Source organism: Anarrhichthys ocellatus, unplaced genomic scaffold, assembly GCF_004355925.1.
Source record: "Anarrhichthys ocellatus isolate YVR2014 unplaced genomic scaffold, GSC_Weel_1.0 scaffold93, whole genome shotgun sequence".
NCBI lineage: Eukaryota > Metazoa > Chordata > Actinopteri > Perciformes > Anarhichadidae > Anarrhichthys > Anarrhichthys ocellatus.
Genome location: NW_022280123.1, coordinates 1,235,250 through 1,258,541, shown reverse-complemented (window position 1 = coordinate 1,258,541; position 23,292 = coordinate 1,235,250). Strand labels below are relative to the sequence as shown.

At 41.9% G+C, this 23,292-nt stretch overlaps 1 protein-coding gene across 2 annotated transcripts in view; it reads right to left on the bottom strand.

Moving 5' to 3' along the window:
• Positions 1 to 375: 375 nt before the first annotated feature.
• The window catches only part of kiaa1549la (KIAA1549-like a), a 97,200-nt gene continuing 74,283 nt past the window's right edge, over positions 376 to 23,292 (bottom strand). For both annotated transcript variants that reach the window (XM_031875691.1, XM_031875692.1), the window contains exons 14-24: positions 22,098 to 22,243; positions 17,902 to 18,026; positions 15,700 to 15,920; positions 14,658 to 14,790; positions 11,866 to 12,107; positions 11,507 to 11,672; positions 9,577 to 9,674; positions 5,248 to 5,393; positions 5,007 to 5,161; positions 4,817 to 4,886; positions 376 to 3,712 (exon numbers count right to left, since the gene is read on the bottom strand). In XM_031875691.1, the coding sequence (XP_031731551.1) occupies positions 4,857 to 4,886; positions 5,007 to 5,161; positions 5,248 to 5,393; positions 9,577 to 9,674; positions 11,507 to 11,672; positions 11,866 to 12,107; positions 14,658 to 14,790; positions 15,700 to 15,920; positions 17,902 to 18,026; positions 22,098 to 22,243 (1,462 nt within the window). In that variant the 3' untranslated portion in view covers positions 376 to 3,712; positions 4,817 to 4,856. The remainder of the gene's footprint in view (positions 3,713 to 4,816; positions 4,887 to 5,006; positions 5,162 to 5,247; positions 5,394 to 9,576; positions 9,675 to 11,506; positions 11,673 to 11,865; positions 12,108 to 14,657; positions 14,791 to 15,699; positions 15,921 to 17,901; positions 18,027 to 22,097; positions 22,244 to 23,292) is intronic.

Genomic DNA, 23,292 nt, shown 5'->3' with positions numbered 1-23,292 from the left:
CAGGAGGCTATTACAGCAACCCAGCTCTCATCTCGGGGACAGAAATTATTCTCCAAAACATGTTTTATTCATAACGCCACTGCCTCAACCTTAAAACACAATGTATTTCCCTTCTTTTACATGTGGCTGCCAGCACAGACAACACAAATATGAAAAAACAAGTACTTTTGATCACTTGCTATGAAAGCAGCGTGTGTGAAGGAACGCTGGAGACAAGGGCCTGTACTGTATGTGTCTGCTTCCCTCTAGTGGTCATGGGACAGGGATCTACTGTAAATGCACAGCGGTTCATTAGTGAATAACATGGACCAAATGTCAGCAAGGCAACATCTGCAGAAAAAGAGTAGATGACACACAAAGAAAACTACAACAAAGAGAATTGTAATTTGTCTTTATTGTTTGAATTTCACCAAAACGTTTTCTGCATAACTACATCCAACAGCATTCATCGTTGTCGCCACTGTGACTTCATCAACGACAGCGTGACATCATCAGCGCCGCCACGATGTCACAGCATTGTGACGCGGCTCAAACGGCAGAGAAAGAACTATTGGCTGTCAGTCCATCCCAGAGTCCATCGTCAAAAAAAGCATCTCGCCGCTACCCGTGTAAAGCACAAACATTGCACATCAATTTATAGCATAGCATCAAGTCTCCCTTCTTAAAATCACTGCTTAAAAACCAAAAACCCACCTGCCCGCTCTCTTCAACATGGAGTCAAACGGAATGATTGAGTGGAAGTTTTTTTTTTTCTCGTTTCGACCACATGAGTTTGTACACCGAGTATGATTGTTGCTGCAGATCTCCAGTGATGAAGAGGATGATGATGATGATGATTAAAAACACTAATAGCACCATGTGCACTCATAATGGTCCAGCACCGTCATCTCATACCTTTGCTTTCTTTACTAGCCACGTCTAATATTCGTCATGTGCAGGCCTGGATTTAAAAATGGGCGGTCATTTTAAACACTTGGCTGAGCTGGAAAAGACGACTTTGTACCCGTGCTACTTCAGGTTAAATGGATGTAGATATTGAATGGAGGAATTTAAACTTCAAGTCAAATAGAGGCAGGGCCGTAGCCAGGATTGTAGAAATACCAAGGTCAACGGTACAAAGTCTCCTAATACGACCCTTTTCCCCTAAGACATTTTCTGGAAATGTTCCCTTAATGTATCAATTTAAATGCCTAAAAAGATTTCTGGAAGTTGTATCTCCCTACCTAGCTCTCGCAATGCTGTTTCAATGCTACATTTAAGAATTTATGAAAAATATCAACTTGTGCATAACTTTTGTCTTATTCTATTATGTAAACTCCGGTCCCGTTCCCTAACTTGATTCTGCGCACACGTCATGTGTGTGGTCACCGGTAGCTACGGCCCCGTCTAGGGATCCCAAAAAAAAGTACATAGATTGTAAATTAGCTTTAAAAAAGATCATTCAAAACCTTTCTGCTTTGATTATGCATTTACAGTTTCCGGCTTAGTTAAAAGCAATCCCAAAGTTTGCTCGTTTCTGCCAAGGTTTGGGCTCTTTATAAAAGTGCTCATTTCATGTTACTAGCTTCACTATTTCTATCCATAGTATATCTCTGTTCCTCGCCTCATCATTTCCTATCTGATATACTGCCATTTGGTTTCATTTGCCACTTTTAACATAACACTGTATATCTTGGTGAAGTTAACAAATGGCTATAATCTCCTCTGGTACATCTAAGTGATGAGGAGCCTTAAATACAGCGTGCTTGCACAATTCCAGTTCTCCTCAGAAAAAATGAGGGTGAATATAATTTAGACTGTGACATTCTTTGTACTAAAACAATTACATTATTTCAACTATTATGGCTATTTTAGCTTTGTTCAAGAATAAAGAAAACTGTAAATGCAGGGTAAGATCTGCCTTTTTACTGCATGTCACTCGAAACACTCCATCTGTTCCTTTATAGATTGGGAAAAAAAAGATGATCCAAATGAGGCGTGCATCCTTCAGAAGGTCCCCCCCCTACAAAACGCAGTGGAAACAAAAGGAAGGAAAAATGGCATCAGAAAAATGTCAAGCGCAGTATTATCCCTCCCACAGTACTTGCATAAATCTCTTCGTTAAATCATCTGCTATGTACAGTATTACACTTAATCGTTACATATGCAGCTCATCTGAGCCCGGCAAGTCTCTTGAACAGTACTAAACCATAGTCCAGTGACCAAATACGCATCCCTCTTCATCAAGACCAAAACAAACCAAAAGTCAAATCGTTATACAGTAGAACACAGTAGACACCTTTCAAGTAAAATAACTGCTTTTCTAAGAATACTGGTGTGTTCACATAATCTCAACAGACCTGAGTCAGACCAGAATTGGAATAGGTTCAAATCCAAGTCATCATGTAGTCAGTGATTTTTTTTTTTTAAATCTTTAACTTGAGGAGCAAAACAAACTCTGCAGCGGCTGCAAAGCTACAAAACACAGAACTGCACGTGATTGGATTTTAATTAGAGCAGTCGACCCAGGTCTGCCTAATGATCAGCAGACAAAAACGTCATCATCGGATGATCGACGGAACATAGTGACGTATTCCTGTTTTTTACTACTGAATCTGATGAAGGAAATAAGTAAACAAAGTCATTCTTTTTTTTAAAGTACAGAAATGTCATCATAACCACGGACAACTAAGCCGCCGATTTCTCTGTTTTGAAGAATGAACTATATATTTTTTTGCCTTGAATAAAGGTGAGTGAAAGAGAAACACTCATTACGTTTTTTTTTTTTGTACAGTAATCCATTGATAACAATCAATGCACAAAAGTAAAAGACAAACGCACATAAATGTCCAAAAACTGAAATTGAGACGGCTCAAGACAAGAGGTTTTTTTTTCCCCTTTTCCTTAAATCATTTTTTTTTCTCACTTAAGTTTAAAATACACATATTAACCAGCTGTAGAATGTTTACATACAGTAGGAATTTGGATTCATCGACAAAAAAATACACACAGTTTTAAGTCAGTACAGCTTTCCTGGCTTTATGGTGGAAATCAGAGACAAGTCCAGGATGGTCCAGTCCAGTTCCAGAGGACGAGCGGACTACTGCCCACGGCTGGGGCACTACCGTACTGATAATGCAGCGCTGTGTACCATTGTGTGCTGGGCAGATGGCAGTTACTGTATGATGATTGCTGGGGCGGAGAACTGCGTTGAAAGTTGGCCCTGTATGTCACAATGTACTGTACTCACCCTGTTCATCCACACTGCACACGTGTGTGGCATTACTCAGGGAAGCACGGTACAAGCTTCACGCAGCACAGCTCAGTTCAGTTCAGCAGTGTGAGGGGGCCTCTTTCTGTACAACGGTGGTCCCCACAGAGGAGGCAGTCTACTTAGAGATGGTGACTATTGGCTCCAGAGGGGCCAGTGAGGGCCAGTGAGTCGACGGGGCTCAGGAAGCAGAGCGAGAATGCAGAAAGAGAGAGAATTACGGCTGAACAAGCAGAGCTTTGGACAGGGAGGTGAAGGCGCTCATGGGGCAGAGGAGTTGTAGAGGATGAGAAACGCGTTGAGCCGGCCCAGTGGAGAGTAGGGGTCGGCTGGGGATACCGAGGGGGCGGTGATGATTAAATCAGACAGGAGGAAGGCCGGGCCGGGCTGAAGTGTAGGAGTGGTGATAAAGCTCCAGAGTTTGTGGTGAGAGGGAGGTCCTCTGCCAATCCAAAGAGACACCTGAAGAAAAAACACATTGAGCACATAAACCAACCTGCTCCTCCATTACAGATTTAGGTTACATTTCTTTACTATGCAGCTACTATTTGTGTGTCCGTTCAGTACAACGTCCTGGACCACCACGATTTAAAATGGTGAAATCTGCTTAGAATTCCACTTTGGTAAACATTGACACACAAATACCTGCTGTTGACCAACAGCAAGCCATCTTGACAGTGCTGACCTTTGAGGGGGATGAGTCCAAAACTATTAGCTGTGTTGGGGGACTACCCATTGTTTTGATAACCCATTATTCCAAATAATGAGTGAGTTAGTTAGTGTAAGTGTATCCAGATAAGCCAACCAGAGGCAGAGAAAGGGGTCATGCCTCCGCCACGGTGGTAAAAAGATATATTTTGGGAAGGCCCAATGTCGTCAGATGTGCTTCTTCTGTTTGTTGCAGAGAGACTGTATATTATCGGAGCAATGGGTCTTTAGAACAATGGCCGTTTGTTTTCAGGATAACGGGCCTTCGGACAAATGGGACTTTTTCCGGACTATTGGGGTTACGAAATAGCCTGTGTTGCACCATCCACTTCTCCTTTCCCTCTTCTGGAATATAAACTGCCGCACCAAAGCAATGGTTTGCAGACTATTTTTTTCTTCATTATGTTTTCATTGCACAAAATAGTGTGCAATGGTGAACAAAATGTACACAGAACAGTAGAAATAAAATGGAGAGATATTTATTATGAGTGCTCTTTAGTCTGAATCTAGACTGCTAACTGTATTACTCCTTTCAACCTTGACAAAGGCAGAATATACCATATGTTGTAAAATAAAAGCCCGAGATATATATTATTTGCAGGCGAGTATTTAGCATTTCCGTGACATTTATCCAGTGTGTAATGGCTTTAATCTGGTCATTTGTTTCAATTAATTACGATGGACTCTTTATTGTTGCATGCTGATATACTGTATGTCGATAAAGGCAGGTATATCTAACACCTTAACATATGATATCTAATACTATATATATATATATATACATACAGCATATACATTTTCCACTCACTATACAAACATGACAACATAAGATAGCAGTGCTAAGATTATATGACCCACCAAGCTATCAGTTCCCACTCAGTGTCACAGGCAGATGACTTCAGCAGATGGTTTCAAGATGACGCGAGTTCTGAGGGGAGAAGAGAGGAAGTGCTTCACACACCGGAGAAAAAGAAATACTGGCACAGGTAAAGTGTTTGCAGCTTGTCGTGTGTTAAAAGACATCATAACGGTGCTGCGTGTGTCTCACCGGTGTGTCGTTCCACTGCCGCGGCAGGTCTTCTGGCTCGGGTGGGTAGGACATCCAGGACGGGCTATGGTACGAGGACGGCGGTGACATGACAAAGTAGTCTGAGTAACCCGGGTGGTTGGCAGATATAGCGTAGACTGCTGTTATTGGGTTTCCTGTGAGATGTAAAGGTGGATTTAGCCAATGACTCAACTTCACTTCATCATAGCTACTGTCTGCATTTCAACGCCGGCACTCATACCTGAGTAGGTGGTGATGGACTGGTCGACGGTGACAGCGGGGAAGGGCGTCCTGGACAGCGGCATATAGGGGGCACCGTTGTGCTGCTGGGCCTGCAGGTCTAAGGACTCTGACACACGGGGCTTCAGACTAACATCGGGGGTGGAACTGTCAGTGGAAAAGAGAGACAGAGGTTCACCTGATATAAAGTTATCACACAACTGTCAAACAAATTTACACCAGTTGCTGAATACAGCAGCACAAAGCTAAATCTCCACGTATTCCTCAAATTTCAAGTGAGGAGAAAATCTTTGTTTACTCCTTCGTTTCTCTGCAATGAGGTGGAACACACATGTTAGAATGTCTAAAAGATGTAGGGGGGGTTGCAGTTTAGGTTGAAGCAAAGTTGAGGGACAATTGCGGTTGAAGCACTGAAAGGGATTTAAGTGTGTGAGGGTAATCTCTAAAACAGTGATTCTCAACTGGTGGGTCGCGACCCAAAAGTGGGTCGCGGACCCGTTTTCAGTGGGTCGCAGACCCGTTTTCAGTGGGTCGCGGGCCTTTGCCTGACAAAAAAAATAAAAAATGTGATTTTATTTTGAAGGGCATTTTTTATGCAGCAGAATTATTCCAGCATTTACGGCACTTGTTCAGCGGTGCAGGAAAAACACAGACCAATGCGTTGTGAATCACATCACGTGATGCAGCTCAGCCAATCAAATATGGGTATTCTGACAAGTTGACACTAGACTTCCTGACAAATATAAAAATTATATATATATAGATATATATATATAATTTGGGTCGTGGGTCGCAGCTTGTCATTAAGGGGTGATGGTGGGTCCCACAGCCAGACCAGTTGAGAACCACCGCTCTAAAAGCATTTGACATTTTTGCTTCAAGTTTAAGCCCTGAAGCAGTTCAGTTGACAGACTGAAGTCAAGTCAAATCTATTTCTACAGGACATTTAAAACAACATGAGCTGACCAAAGTGATACAAACATAGGAAGAATACAGCAGGTCAACAGAACAGACATCTCCTCGAAGCAGGTGACTCGTTACCGGAAGAGTAAGAGATAAAAGCAGTTTGAAGGTCATTTAAAACCTCTATAGCCCTAGCCCTATTTTTAGGCCTCTACTCGAAAATTGCATACCCATACTTAAAGACTGTAGATCTGAAACTACAAGGTCTATTTTAATAATTTTGATGGTATAATACAGGTAAAACTTGTGAGAGACTTGTTCAGATGTGTAAAGATGTGTATCTGTTGCTGGTTAATAGTGAATGAAGATGGCACACAGCTCAAATTGAAAAGTTTCAAAAGCACTTTTATTGAACATTTTTTTTGAAATAATGCAGATTGAAGCCTAAAAATACTCCACAGTCATAGCACAACAGGTTTGTGGTCTCTCCAAGCTAATTTTACTTAGATTGAGTGAAGCAGGCCAGCATAAATGAGGTCTGAGTACAGAGTTTCAAGCCGAATTCTCATTTGTGGAACCAGATTTTGCGCTGCTCTATTCTAATTTTATATACTATATAACTACATATTAACTATATATTCACTTGCTTTATCACTAAGAGTGTTCAATACATCATAATAAAGCAGTTTGGCATAATTTTCCGCCATGTTCAGCTATTTTCAGCTGTCATAACTCTCATCCATGAATAAATCTCCTCTCAGTCTGTGTCTCTTTAAGCCTTTGGTAAGGCCTGTGATTGGCGGATTTCATCATGTGACACCTTGTTAGCTGCGGAATAGTCCATTGAAAGCCGTCAGGGGGGTTATTTAGAAAACTGAGAGCCACCAGTCAGTAAAAATCTTGATACGCTGGGCTCAACCCCCATGCGTAAAATAGATTGGTCATTTTTTTAATTCGGTATTTAATATGTCTGGAGCATTTTTGATATTTCTTGATGAAAAGTCCATTCAGAACCTCGGTACCGGTACTCGAACCCCAAATGGGGCTCGCTCGGGCTATAGAGGTTTAAAGAGTAAGCACTGAAAGAAGCTGAGCTCAACAGTGTCTGACACGTTTTGAAGCGCTCCAGTTCCAAAATTTCCCATTTATTCACTTCATTGACGTTTTAGAAAATCCTTACATAAAGAGTTTTAAACATGGAACCAAGCAAACAAACTACGAGATTAAATTGAGATGATAAAACATTTGATCCGGAGCAATGGAAAAAGAATTCCAAAAATGGAAAACAAGTCAAGGAAACTAGACTGTGTACATAATTATTTTAAGAGTGAATGAACTTCTCATCCAATAAACTATTGCGAATACCGACAAGCCGACTCTAGAAACTCCCCAAAAACTTTAAAACCAACTGTTGTTAATTTAAAACGAAGACCGATTCAAACGGGTTCGGTTTGAAATCCAGGAGCAGGCCATGGACCAGCAAGTAGCATCACTAGCCGTTCGCGGGTGCGGTACACATTGCCATAGTGACAGCAAGCTCCATCAATAAGATTACACTGTAGGATTGTGGGTAACGTGCAAATAAAACGTGTTTTTCTGAAAACAAGCTTCATATCATACAGAGTATATATACCATCGCTTCACAATCGAATAGCTTGTGATACGTCTACCTTGGATGATAACAACATTATGGTTACTCATCAAAAACTTCAATTAATCTGCTGCCATGAAAAACATCTTTATCAATGAAACTACACAGTGGTGTGACATTGCATTCCTTCAATTAAATGACACTCTGAAACATGAGTATTGATTTTAGGCAACAGTCCTCAACCCTTCAGCGTACTATTATCAAGGGACAGCTGGTAGACTCTGTAGACAACTTCGAGTACCTTGAGATTTTTATTGGAAAACGAGCTGAATCTTAATTGTAACAATATACTGGGCTATCATCCAGTCTACTCGGCTATCATCCAGTCTGTTCTCTGTTCTTCCATCTCTCTGTGGTTTGGATCGACCACCAAACAGGACAGAAACAAACTACAACGGATTGTCAGGTCTGCAGAGAGAGTCATTGGTGCCAGCCTGCCCTATATCCTGGACTTGTTCACCTCCAGAGTCAGGAAACGGGCAGGAAAGATCACTGCAGACCCTTCACACCCTGGACACAACCTGTTCCAACTCCTCCCCTCTGGTAGGCGCTACAGAGCTCTGTACACCAAAACCACCAGACACAGGAACAGCTTCTTTCCACTGGCCGTCACTCTGATGAACAATTAATCAGTCAAACTGCACTACTACCTCTGTTTGCACTATTACCTTAATTCCATGGACACTGTTTTTGTATAGGGTTATGTTATTATATATATATATACACTTTTTGACTCATGACCTCAACATCTGAAAAAATAGTGAACAGGTTTTTATCATCATCCTCTTGTGCCTCTTCTACCTCCTAGAACCTCGGCACCTGTACATGCAACGCTACAGTAGGAAACCGGAGGACAGATGATGTCGTTGCCAGGGCTCTCAGGACCATAATGCACCATGCATACTAAGGAGGAATTAAAATGCTGCGTTCCTCCTCCCGGAGGGCACAGAGGAACTAATGTATGACGAGCTGACTTATTAAGTACTTACACAGTTCTGTTTCTGGTTTTAAAGCAAGTGTAACGGTCGCACACACACACATAGTTAGAGAAATGTAAAACCAACAGAGAGATGTCTCTGTCACGCAAAATACAAACAACTTAATTTTGTCCTACATATCAAAATGTGTGCATTTCCCTGCCGAGTGTGTGTTCGTTCCTGTGAGTCTGTAGTCAATCGCAGCTGTAACATGTTTACTCGTAAGCGTTGTCGTCTCAGTTTCTCCACTAGATGGCAAACATGTCCCTTTGTGCAATCCACCACAGCTGAGCAGTCGATGACTCTCTGCCAGCACTAAAGTGCCCAGCAACACGGTGCACACAGCAACAGCATTTAAATGAAGAAGCTGCTCAGTTCAAATGATGCATGCCAACATATGGCGGAGAGAGAGAGAAGCGAGCGGCACAGAGAGAGAGAGTGGATGTGGGGGGCAGGCGGTTCAAATGATGTTGATTAATGTTCTGTAGCTATTTTTCAATCTGCATTCTCCTGTGGTCCCTACCAATAAATGATACATCCATCTGATACAGTGATTAGCTCCAGCGCTGCATTTTGATAGGCTGGGAATTCATTATTAAGGACTGCTTTCAAATGCCATGTGTGAATGTTTCTTTTGACACAGTGGACGCTTCGTTAATTGGTAGAGCATTTACTTCTATGGCATTAGTCCATATCTTGTCCTTTACCGAAGACGCAGTGTTTTTATTTGTTTAAAAGTTTTTCTTTTTTTGTGATTTTGAATAGATAGTGTCTGTAGTCGTGTGGGTGAGTGTGGTACCGTCGCAAAGAGGTCCCGGGTGGCGGTCCTGGTCTTGAGGGGATCAGCGGCGGGGGAGACCCGATGCCCATATCAGGAAGCTGGGTGAACCGGAAACCCTGCAGGAGCCAGACATGGAACTTAGACACATTCAGAAACTGTCATGTGGACTCTACGGAGCGTAAAATGCAAAGAAGAAAAGTGGAAGGAGCAACAAACAAATCCTGACAAACAAAGATGGCTGGAAAATCAGATGGGTGTCTGATCAGAGCAAAACCAAATATAAATACAGATTCAAGCTGCGTGAGGCTTGTTGTCTGTTGGTGGGTGTTTAGTCCTCAGTCTCTTTAATCTCCGTAAAGCTTCTCCCTTGCCGATCAGCAGTTGGCAATTCACACACTGAGACCACTTCCGCTGGCTTTTCTGGCTTTTTTTTGTTGTTGTACCAGGACTATTAGCCAACATCAGCATTATGCTTTGGTCACCGAGTGACATTTTGACATAACATAAAAGCTAGAATTCAGATTTTCAGAGGTGTAAAGTTATGAAGTACATTAACTCAAGTAACAAACCTTTAAGTACTTTTATTTTATTTGAGTATTCTCATTTTGTGCAACATTGTACTTCTGCACCTACTACTGTACCGTATCCCAATAACAGCAACCTTGTGGCTACAAAGATTTACCTTACATATATAGACTTTACAAGCAAAGCCTATGGTATGATCAAAAAACACCACACATTTTTAAGAAGCAAGTAGAAGAGAAGATAAGCCTGACATGGACCTGCTAATTGATTAATAAAAAATGTAACATTCTAAACTCATATTGAGTTCTTTTTGATTCATATTTTTTTTTACTTCTAAGCGGCTATAAAATGTTCTTTATATAAGCAGTGGATTAAATAACTATGTGTAATCTAACAGGTGTCGTTGAGAGGTGAACACACAGTAAATCATTAGCCAACTCTGCAGTTGGCTCCGGCTGTACGGAGGGTTTTAGTTTCTTATAGCTAATAGTTTTGGGGGTTTTTCGGCCACAGACTACTGTTTTGATTCTCTCTAACAACTCTCAGCTCTTGTTTTCCAACTGCACACTACCTATCCAGCACCAAACGTCAGACAGAGTTAGCGACTAGCTGGGGAACAGCATTTTGCTGCTAAAGAGCCTGAGATTTTTCTCAAGAATTGGTGGAGACCAAAACAGAGCTAAAAAGGAGAGTGAATGTTGGACCAAACACGACTCCAAATGAACGCTAATCTTGTTCTGTTTGAAATGGATTCGTTGGAAGCCACTTAAGCCACACAGACTGTATACAGTCTATAATTTCTCATAACTTTATAAGGTGATAATATGTCCATTACTTTTATTTTTTACAGCTTGATGGCTTTCTTAAAGTGGGCTAAAAGTCACGTAGTTGTTAGTTAATAGTTAATAGTATGAAAATATTTTCATGTTGTTGGAATTAATACTTAATGGTGCTTTTGCCACTTTAACTTAAGTAAAGGATTTAAACACTTTTTTCCACCTCTTCTGATTTCACATATTAAATCTACTTTAATCATGAAAGAGTGGTTTTATCCTATTTGAGACAAAAGAGTACATTTTCACTTATATTCTCATCTTGTCTATCAAGTAAAATGCATACTTGTCACAAGTGTATATTTTGCCTCTTTTGTGCTTTTAATAAATCTTTATTACCCATCATATCACAAAGTATTTCAACCTATCCTATTCGACAACGCTGTACTGAAGACATAGTAAAAACAGCTTTTTGAAAACAAAGTCTATCATATTTCAGTCGAAAAGCTGTGAGCACCACCTAAGGAATTCCATTTACCTCCATTGTATTTTGGTGGAGGCAGTTATGTGGGAAACAGATATGCATGCCTAGATACCACTAGAGAGGTAAGTGAAGGAATCTGCCCTTTAAACTTCCTGTTAGTGCTCACCGGTTTGGGCAGGCTACACTGGTGCATGTCCTCGTATCCTGCACTCCTCTGCCTGCCTCCACAGGGATGGTTCATGGTCCCTGGGGCGCTGGTCACCCCGTCACTGTAGTGGCTGGTGTGGGACGGGTTGTAGGCTCTGTGGGCATGGTGGTGATGACGGTGGTGGCTGTTGGCGAAGATAAAAAAAAAAGTTTCAGTCGACAGTCTTCAGTTTTCCTGTTTTTCTGCTTTGTGAAAAACAGCCTTAGCTTGGGATCATTCTTAAACAGCTCTCTCTATTCTTTCCCACACAATACTGTAAATGAATGCGGATTGCAAAGAAATAAAATAATCAGTGAAAAAAAAAAAAAGAAACTTACTTGGTCGGCGGAGAAGGGGGGTCGTGGTCCGGAGGCGCCAGACTGAAGGCGTTGCCTAGCAACATGTGCATCTGCGTGCGGACCTCATCAATGGATGGCTGGGAGCTGAGTGTGGAGGAGTCGGAGCCACGGTGAGCTTTCACCCCCAGGCTGCCAGTCCCGGTGTCAGTGGACCCGCCTCCATAACCCAGGGAGCTCATCAGACGGTCCATGTTGGTCTCCACAAACGGTTCTGGCTCGCCCTGCGAAGCACAGCGGGACAAGGGGGGCGGGGATGCATTCATCGATGAGGACAATGACACCGAAATCACACACCTTTCCATCAACTCAAAGTTTGCACCTGTTTGAACTTCTGGTTTCCTGAGAAACAAATGCTCCTGAGACTATACGAAGGATGTTGGTGTTGATGCAGAAGCTGAAAACAGGCAGCACTGAAAACAAATTGTGAGTCAAGATGGTCAGGAGCAGAAGGTCTGCAGCTTCCCAGTAAGTTTGAAGTAACGGAGTCTAAAACAAAAGTTTTCAGGTGTTTCTCTCTCATCATCAGGTAGAATAATCAAACCTACACCCACTCAGCAGGTTCTCCTGCAACATGACTACATCAGTTACAATAACATGTACTATTCACTCAGTTTCCAGTTTATTAGGTGTTGATTCCACTGTATGATCATCCTGGTGGATGTAGTTTGTGGCGCTGTTGAACTGTATTGTGTTATTCTGACAGTGTTTCTGTTTTTTTAGCCTACCCTCACTGATACAAACAAGGTGAACAAGATAATGTGAACACCTGTGGGTGCAAAGCAATACAGTTTCAACATTTTAACCTTCATGAATGATTGTTTTTTGCAGAAGAGTTGGATTAGACTGCATTAGATTGGTATACCTAATAAACTGCCAACAGAGCGTATTTTCATATATTCTTTTAGATTTATTCAGTGATGATTCACTGGATTGTTTTGTCTTTTTTTGCGTGATATGCCTCTTTATTATGTAAAACTGGATTGAATTCAAGTTGATATTGGGTAATACAGTATAGCCGGATTGAGGATCACAATATTAAAGGCACAATGACTACGATTTGTCGGTTGCTGCTATTTCAACATTCAGAGTTGGCCCCTCCTCCCCGGCTCTAGGCGGGTTACGTTGCTCCTCAGCGGGGGAAAGTCAAACCCAGATTCACTCTTGTTTTGGAAAGAGCTATATATTTGCAGCGCTAAATTTGCCTTGATTTGGCGCATTTTTGTTGCTTCCTGTCGGATCCCTGCGTTTGATCTGGCACCAACGTTTTTATAGGAGATTGACGCCCAAAATTGTTCCAAAAAGTGCAAAATGAAAAGAAAAGATAAAATACAGGCAGAAGGCGGGGTATCTGCAGATACAGACACCGCCACACACTTCATAAGTGATGACTAAGGGGGTACTATCTTTGTCTATAAAGATGTTTTTACTCACTGTGCCTTCGATAGTTGCTGAATATTTTCCAAAATGGATAGATATTACATGTATGCAGAATCACATATACAATATGTAAATTAATGTTCAATGCAATTATTGTTGATATACTTGACTTGACATCAGATGTTTGACAAAAACTTCATTAACTAATTTTGTCAGTTTTTAATAAAATCAGCATGGACAACGGAATCTGTTCATATCACTCCACTAATTGCAATAATAAATAATAATATAAAATGATTACCCAGCCTGACCACATTGAATCCCCGAACATACCTGTAGAAAAGCCAAAACAGCGCAAACCCACAGACATGAAGCAGGCAAACCAGCTCCAGCTCCAAACCAACGTGAATACAGTGCACTGAGGTGTGTTGTACAAAGCAACAATTCTAAAGCACGAAAACCAAACCGACTAGGTTCTACGTACCTGTATCAATACCCACAAACGTACATGCTCCTGCATAAACACACTCTGCTCTCCTTGTGTCGTTTGGCACTTCCAAGGCTGTTAGCTGCTATCGCACCTCCCATCTGAATCCATGAATAGGCCATAATCATATTCACACTCATTGACATTCAGTCGTAGCGCGGTCACTGCTGTTACTGTGGTGCAGCAGAGGAGCAGCATAAAGAGATCTCACTCGCGCTCACTCTATCTGTGCCCATTTTATCTCCCCCTTTCCTCCTTTCTCCATATTCTGCTGTATGTATTAATGAAGAAATCGCTTTTTCCTTAATCTTTAAATGTAATTTCCTCCCCGTCGGTCTCCCTTCCTCTGTCTTTATCTCTCTGTTGGGTGCAGGTTTATGAAGTTCATCGGGAGGTGATTTGATAATCCCCTAGGTGTGAGCTCACGGCATCAGAAAAGGCGGGAAAGAAAGGATTAAAGTTATCAATGCAACCAGGAGATTATTTTATTCGTTTGACAAAAGTGGAAGAGCTTTACTTTGCCACAGCCATCATGAGAGCCTTCAGGGAAGAAGGATCCAGCAGCGGTCTTATCATCATCACTCTGTGTGACTCACCGGGTCAGGGGTCGGACCTCAGCTGCTGTATTACAGTTTGTTACAGGATCCATCTTCTAAATTCCTCAAAGCTTTGCATGGTCTTGCCTCTGGGTATTTTTTGACAGTAAGTCCCTCACATCGTCCACACAAACTTATAGAGGTGCTTCAAATCACTAAAATGTTTTTATTCGCTGTCTTTTCCCGCTTTTTCTGACGTGCTCTTCAGCGCACCACTGACCTAATTTCTGGTCTGAGTGTTTTAAAACTACAAGAAAGAACAAAGACTCAGGCTTTCATCAGAAGGTCTGTGACCTTGCGACGTTACTCACATCGTAGCCGTTGTTTCGGATGCCCCTCCTGGATCTTTCTCTCAGCACCAGCAGGTCCATCTCTGTCTCTACTGGGCTTGGGCTGCACAGAGACTGCCGGCTCCAATAGGCGGGCTCCCGTGGGTGGGAGTACCTGATGGACAGGCGTAAGAAAAGGGAGAATTTGGGGTCAGAAAACTTCAACATTTGAGTTTTAGGAAAGTCAAAATCGAAAAATCACGGAAAATCAACAACGGAACTGTTTTGCTGTTGTCCACATACAAAACAACAGTCACGGTTTATTGCTGATAATATTTACCCTCAATTTACTTTAGGCTTTGTGAACTCTTGCGCTCAGTTTTACCTGATTTTATTTGACCAAACTTAAATAGATCAAAATTTTGAAGAAAGGAGCCATGTGACGGGTGATAAAAACAAACAGTGTGCAAAAGCAGGAATTCCTTCAGGCAAAAATGTACTTAAAAACCCTGTAGGTGCTTAATGCTGTGGTGCTTCTGCACTTTGAATCCCAGACATCACTAGTCAATCAAGCTACTCCGAACTGTGACATCCACAGATTTTCTGCAAATAAGTGCTTTTCTTTGCCTGAACGGCAAATCTTAAAGGATTCATGAACTGTGCAAAAGGTCGGATGTGTTGAATCAGTTAGTGAACAAAGAGAAGCAAAACAGACACTGATCTGTATGAACTGTAAAATATTAATGTGCTGACCAAATATCACCCCCAGTTGCTTAGCAACTATGCTCCACAGCTACACATCTACAGTATATGTATAATTCTTGGTGGAAAGCTTGTTAAGCACTGCCTAAAATTATTTAATCATTATTTAAGCTTTTAGTGCATAAATAATGATGAAAAACCTTCATATGCTTTAATAATGAACATTGGACTCCACTTTAACAGGGAAGTCGAATCTTTTAACTGTCAAACATTTCTACATCGGTTGATTCCTTTGATTTGTTGAACCATCTGCGGTGCAGTTATGGCCAATGAAGCCTGTGAGTAAAGGAACATTCCTATGTTTTCGATGTCTACTCCATACCTCTTATGACATCCTGCGAAAGAGGCCCTCTTCTCCTCAGCAGTCATTGGCTCCTTGAGCCCGTTGTCGTGCCGACCGTGCCTGGCGTTGCGGTGACTGTAACCGTGGCTGCCGGTCTCGGACAGAGAGAACTCTCCGTAGCCCTTCCTCCGGGCCTTCTGGCGCAGTTTGTTCCTGTACTGCTCGATGTCCGACTTCTGCTTCAGCCCGCTATGGTTTGCCTGCAAACAATCCATTCCAGTATTGAATTCAAGTAATCATTTTTTTCCATCCGCTTAGAGGGGACCAACAGAGAGCTGCTGCCATTTCTTATGATGAACTGTTCAATTTTTCAAAAGGTTTTTTGCCCTTTCTTCTTTGTGCCCAAAACAAGGAAGGATCCGTCTTTTCCAAGACGGATCAATGTGTTTCAACAAACATTCCCTACAGCTCGATAATCAGAGAACGTGTCACACCCTAAACATGATATTCTTCTGCTAATGCGCACTCAATCAATTGCAGATGAACTGGAAAACTAGAGAGCCCCCCCCCCCCGAGGGGATTTTGTGGTCTTATGTTAATGGCTGGGCGATGATTTATCATCAGCCATTGTATCGCTTTCTCGGCTAGAGGTGGAATAAGGAGAGGGGATGTACTGGACGGCCAGGAAAGTGACAGGGGTGAGAGATTAGAAGGGGAGAGGATTTGTAGCAACAGCTAAATTCAGCATCAGTGCAATGAGGAAATGTTACGATAATACTACAGTACAGGAAGGGCAGCAGACGCCTGAAACTGATGAATGTAACATAAAGCACTTATAGCATGAAGCTGGTGTTCCTCGACAGCCCTGTCAGATGAACTGAAGTACCCCTTCGCAGACATCACCCATCATACTGCAAATGTGTTGGATCCATAGAGTGTATATGAGAAGTGGACAAAGTCCTAGTGACGTCACCCACTGGTTCGGCATTTTGGCCGTCGCCATCTTGGATTTTGACTGTCGCCATCTTGGATTTTGACTGTCGCCATCTTGTTTTTTTGCAATATATATGGCTCTGGTAGCGGGCCTGTCAATCACAAGGTAGCCACACCCTAAAGCATACTCTGGTTTATTGTCTGTTTTACTCTAAATGGACCAAAATGTGTTAAATGAACATGATGCTGTATTGAAGAAGACTTGAAGCTAGTGATTGAGACCATGAACTCATGTTTACAATGTTTACTGAGGGAATAAATCAAGTTGCAAGTTTAACTCACTTCCGCATTGGCGTCGCTTTTCAGAACCGGAGGCTGCCACCTGGTTCAACCACGCAAACTAACTTTTGGTGGCATCTAGCGGCGTGGTTGCAGATTGTAACCCTCTGTCCACTCCTTCCTTTCCAAGACTGCAATAAAGTGAGCTGTCCTTATCATAATAACACGACTATAGGAACAACAGAAGTCAGACGGCTGCTGGTGGTGCCAATGTTTTGCACTCCTCGGCTCACGTTACCGCAGTTTCACAATCTTGTCAAAGAACTACAGTGGCCTTCAGGTAATTGGAAATCAGGAAAGGCCAGTGTTTGGATTGTCCATTTTGAGCTACTGTAGAAAGATTACGGTACAACATGGCGGACTCTGTGAAGATGACCAGCTCTATATGTAGATACAAATGGCTCATTCTAAGCTAATGAAAACACAAAGATTCTTAGTTTCAGGTGATTATAAACTAATGAAAATATAGTTGTGAATATTATATTTTATTTCTGTTCATAGATGCCCCGACATTTTACACACTGGCCCTTCAAGGACCAATGTTGGTGCTGAAATGCGGATAACAGCGAGGCATCCTGTGTGCTGTATGCAGACCAAGCCCAACCTTCACAGTATTTTTCATACAAGGAGTAGCTTTGTGGCTTCCTCTTATTTAGAGTGAGATCTGCTTTGGCAGTGTGAGAGCGAGAGCTGGCGACCCTGATTTAATCAAAACGTTTTATTTTTTAAGTTGTAATTTCTATTGCAACACATTACCAAACAATAAGACTGGAAAACATCTGGCATATTTACGTACGCAACTACAAAATGCTGCTGTGCTGTATCTGTGTGACTCATAATGTTCTAGTCTTTGCTCTGCCTTGTACTGTCAGTGCTGCATTCTCACCTCACAGCTGAGTGCGACGAAGCCTTGAGGGTGTGTGTACATTACGTATATGTCAGTGTGTGTGTGCGTGCGTGCGGACTCACCTCCCCGTTGAGGACTACAGAGTCTTGGCTGTGGGATGAGGCGGTGGGGTAGGAGTAGGTTGGCTGAGCAGTCATGGGTTTAATGGTGATGAGACGCAGAGAGCCAGAATGGTCTTCGTACGGGTCTGGGAGGAAGACAAACCGGTTAGCAAGAGTCAGACAGAGGCATTACATTATTACATGATCACAAATTCAGTCAGTTCCCACATTATTCACACAGCAATTTTGTTCAAAACTCTGATTATAATTGTCAAATTAGGGGGAAAGCTTGCGGGTAGAGGAAAATAGGTATTTTTGATTTGGGGGTGAACTGTGCTGTTAATTGAAGCTACATAAGCTGACTGCAGCCTTGTATTGAACAGACAAATATGAGAGTGGCATCTATTATTTCCCAAAATGTTAATGTTTTATTAGGTACATGTTAACACTCAGGTGTTGTTTCGGGACTAGCAGAAAAACACTACCCAGTAAATGATGAAAGTTAGCAACCAAACAAGAATATAATAGGATTGCTTGTATGTAGCGTAGGGGCTGTGTGTGTGTGTGTGTGTGTGTGTGTGTGTGTGTGTGTGAGACAATTTTATGTATTGGTACCAGGGTGTTCATGCACAATTGTGAAAGTTGGCTTTTCTACTTTCTCCCTGTTGTTTCTATGCTTACGTTGGCCTTGCTATGCACTCCAAAATAATGCCATTAGTCTAAATCTGGCTGAAATGAAAGTATCAGGACAACCATCCAAATTTAGATTGGAGCAAAGCTCTACTAATTGTGTTCAGGTCTCTGCAGTTTCATGTTGTTTTGCTTGATGAGAAAACATCAGCTGTGTGGCGTGTGGTCTGCTTCTTAAAGTATATGAGGCTCTATATGTATTTGTGTGCATGGAATTGCAGGGAGCAGCAGATGGACAGGGTTGTGCTGTACTGGGTGCACTGTGACTCACTGCCTGTCTGACATCATATGGCAGACTGCTTCGTTGTAGGGCTACAACAGTTGTTTAAAGTTGATGTATCCATTTTGTTATATAACTATGTGTAGGACATAAACATACTTTGCATTTACACCTTACAGATTACCAAAAGGCCAGTGTCATTAACATGACGCTCTACAGAGAGAAGGCCAAGGATTGATCTGAGGATGAAGATCAATTGCCAACTCGTGAAATACCTACGCTTGGATAGTGGCGCTGCGCTTCAAAGTATGACGCTCTACGTGCCCCTCTAGCATACGATTTGGACATGTCAAGGACGGCTTGTCAGTTTTCGCTCCTTTCATGCATACAGTCTCATCTCAAAGTAAACTTCCAATGTTGGTTTTTAGGTTTACTTATACAACAAAACTACTTGGTTGGGCTTAGGAAAAGATCGTGGTTTGGGTTAAAATATGTACGATTGTTGCGTAACCGGCGATAGCTAAGTACGTAAATTACATAACAGAACTACAGTAAAATAAGTCAACAGTGACTTGGTTTCACACGGGACATAAACAGCAGGATCCTGGGGGAAAGTCCTGCTTTTGTGTCTTTATATACACCATGAGAGCAACCATGTGTCCATACTCCTTTAATTGCTGATGTTTCTGCAGCATAAACTGACTGACTAGTGAGAATGTGTCTATCATCATTGTCTGCCACCATCAATGCCCAAATGACACCGCACAGATGCTGCTGTAATTTAAAAATCTTAATAAACAGCAGAGTGGATACCACTTTCATGTCCGCACACTCATTATGGACAGAGCCAGTTGACTCTGGTCACCAAGAAAAACATTCCAGAATTTGAACCCCAATTTGAAATCTTACACTTCTGTTTGAGTGTAGATTAAACAAATAAATCAACAAGCTCTAGAGGTGCTGACATGTTTTAAATTTAGAGAGAGAGGTCTTCATGCTAAGCCAAGCTAACCAGCTCCTGGCATACTTAGTGTGCTGACACGAGAGTGGTATTTGTCATCTCACCTTACTTTCTGCAGGAAAGTTAATAAGTTTATTTTCCAAAATGTCGAACTATTTCTTTAACCCGGGTAATAAAATCACAGCAACCACATCAGTCCATTCTAACCTTCAAATCACATAACAGCTGCCAGAAAAGCTGAAAATGTCAGACAAGACTAAAAAATCGAATTAGTTTTAAATCAAAAAAGTAACCTGAGCACCAAAAGCATGCAAGTGAAAATAAGAATTGGAGGCAACATGTCCAATATTCTCCTGTTGTATTACAGAGGTTATTATGAAATGCATTTCAATTATATTTCATCTCCACACAGATCTTGTCTTCTTTTTATCCATACTATATTTGACTGTCCTTCATATGATGGATCTATGCTTCTACTTTACTGGATTTACAGTTGTATTAATCTGTCATTTTCTTAAACAGCACTCCGGTCTGCCTTTATCCTGTCTCTCTTTTCATTTTTTCTAAAATCAGTTCAGTCCATCTCCGGTTCTCTGTGAACAGTAGTGAGAAATTGAAATAATTATTCATCCTCCCCTCCGGGTATCCGTTCGTTTGCTTGCGTAAACACTATAAATCACACAAATTACTGTGATCTTTGGCTTGCTGATGCAAAAGAGATTGAAAAAAAATCACAGCGTCCTAGAATGTCATTGAGCATAAGCGATGTTGCAGCATTATCAGTGATCAGAGCGATGCATATGCAACCAATTGTGAGTCTGCACCGCTGGGAAAAGATCTGCTTGGTAATCTGTTGAACAAGTCATGTCAAAGATGCACTACATTTACTGCCACCACTGATAACTGCTGCTGCAGATACAAGTGTGTGTATCTAATAGTCCTGTTGTATAGCTGTATAGATGAATACTACTCCAATGTATGCATGTTAACAGTAATGCATCGTGCGGACATATAGAATTGCATTTTAAAATGTGGAGTTATCTATTTCTTCTAATGGTTCTGCCACGGCAATGGCAACTTCCTTTCTTTAAAACATACTGTAAATGTGATGCACACTGGGAACATAAGTAGTAAGTAAGAACATAAGTACTTACCATATAGTAGCTAACAAGTGCAACTTCATTGTAATTGTTAGCTAAAAAGAAATCTAAACTTTACAGAAGGGAAAAGGATGGATGGGTCAAACAAACATGACCTTCACCCGGGAGGCCGCTGTTCATGTGCCGTGTGAAACCAAAAGTCAACACGTTGACTTATTTTAACTTAACTACGTTAGTACGAAACAGCATCACTGATGGGTGTGGCACACTCTCCATTCAGTAGTGTGCTCTGTTGCACCCTACCGAGTACTTCATTCAGTAGTAGTGTCAGTCGTGCCTGCTGCGTTTTTATCCGTTTTGTGTTGACGTTGGTTGAAATGGAAAATGTGTTGTCAGCGTGCATCTCTGACTTGATGGAGATAATTGCTAATATACCCACAACCCCAATAATAACGATGGGGGGAAATTACAGTGCTAATTTGTTTTTAATAGCTACACAGTGCATCAACGTCTTTCCACCCAGGATGAGGATCCCTCTGAGTGTCACAGGTTTAACGATGAGTCATTTTTCTGAGGCACAAACCGTATGCTGTGGGTTGTATGGATTTGAATAACACCTAATCTGGCAGTGTGCTGTCACAACTCTCTGACAACTCCCCCACTTTCCTGACTTTCCTCTGTGATTCTACTCAAAAGTAACTTAAGGCACATGGCACTGCCAACCGCTGGCTTTTATCTCTTACTGCATTTTCAGCTTTTGTATCCTGGAAGGAAGTAAGCCAAATAAAAAAACTGAAATACTTCAATACAAACAACTGGCATGTCTGTTTTGATTCAGTTAAGGCCGATGACCGCAATGTGTGTGTGAGTAAAACGACGTGATGAGTATACAATGATGCAGCGGCAGGCTCAGTCACTGCATGTGTGAGTGTGTTCACTCATGTGCGCTTCATTAGCTCATAGAAATTTTTCTTTGGGTGAAATATTACAGTATGAGAATGTGGGGGTGGGGGGGGATTGACTTTGTGGTGGGTGCAAAAGTAAAGGAGAGACAGAATTCATCTCTCGCTATCCATCTATCAGCGTGTGGGTCTGTCTATCCATCTAAATATTCATCCGTCACATATTCCTTTCCCTCTTTATACTTCGTCCCTCCCTCACTGTTTCCCTGTATCTTTCTGTCTATCTCTTAACCCCCCCCCCCCCCCCCTCCATATTTCCTCTCCGACTCCATCTTCCTCCTCACCGTTGGTGCTCCTCTTGTGGAGCTCCTCCTTGCCGTTCTTGCTGCTGCTGCCGGTCGCCGTCCTTCGGGCCGAGGAGCTCTTGCTCGTGTTCAGCTTCCCGGAGCCGCTACTTGACACCGAGCCCTCCTCCTCGCTTGGCAACCGCCTGCAGTATCCATGGCAACAGAGAGAGGCCAGGGAGGAAGGAGAAGGGAAGGCTCGTGAATCTCTTGTGTGTACACAAGCAGTGTATCATCTCACAGTTAATGCTGGCAACACACTGTTAACTTTAAAAATAATTTAAAAAATAAGATCATGGGGGTGCATATGTGTAATGGATAAAAACACATACAAATAATAGAAACTGTACCCCAAAACTACTATCATTCCAAAACATGAAAACCAGCTAGAATGTGAAATTCAAAGTAATGTAATTTAAATCCAAAATCAACAGCTTCAGCAAGACTGTATTGCCTGTGTTCCTGTTGTTGTTTTGTGAATCCTAGTTATTCTTTGCATGCCTGAGCTTGGTCTTTACGGTAATTATGAAAATAGAAATAGGGAATTCTGTAGTATCACTGGTTTATAAAACCTTACTGCTGACAACGGTTAACCTTCTGGCAAGCCAGTTAAGATATTTATAGTACGCATTTACTGTAAATGGACATTGGCAAGCTTGTTAGCTCATTTGTTAGCCTGTACATCCAAAGCCAAATCTTGGAATTGGTGGAAAAACGAATTAGATACTAATAAGCCAACTACCTATCACCTTCTGACTCTAGTCAGGGGCCCAAGGACCAGGCCACCCCTTTTCCCCCCTCTTGTCCCGCCCCTGGTTGCCAGACAACTGAACAATCTCATCAACGGTGCTGCGATTGTGGCTCATAAATGCTAACATTACCTGCTAACTGGGCCAACCATACGACTCCTGTATTGTTGTACTGTACTGAAGTGCGTTGTAATATTTTGTAATGAGGTAATAATGTTTTTTTATCGATAAGATCCCATCAAAGAAGCATGCTGTATGAAAGCACAGAAAATGTAGGGACATTCAAGGCAAACTGAAAGGACAAGTAGAGCAGCAACAATCCTGATTTTGTCGGGCAGGTTCTTCAACAGCCAAGGGCCTTGATGGAAACAGCTCAGTATGCATGTATGTCACACACAGACACACACACACACACACACACACACACACACACACACACACACACA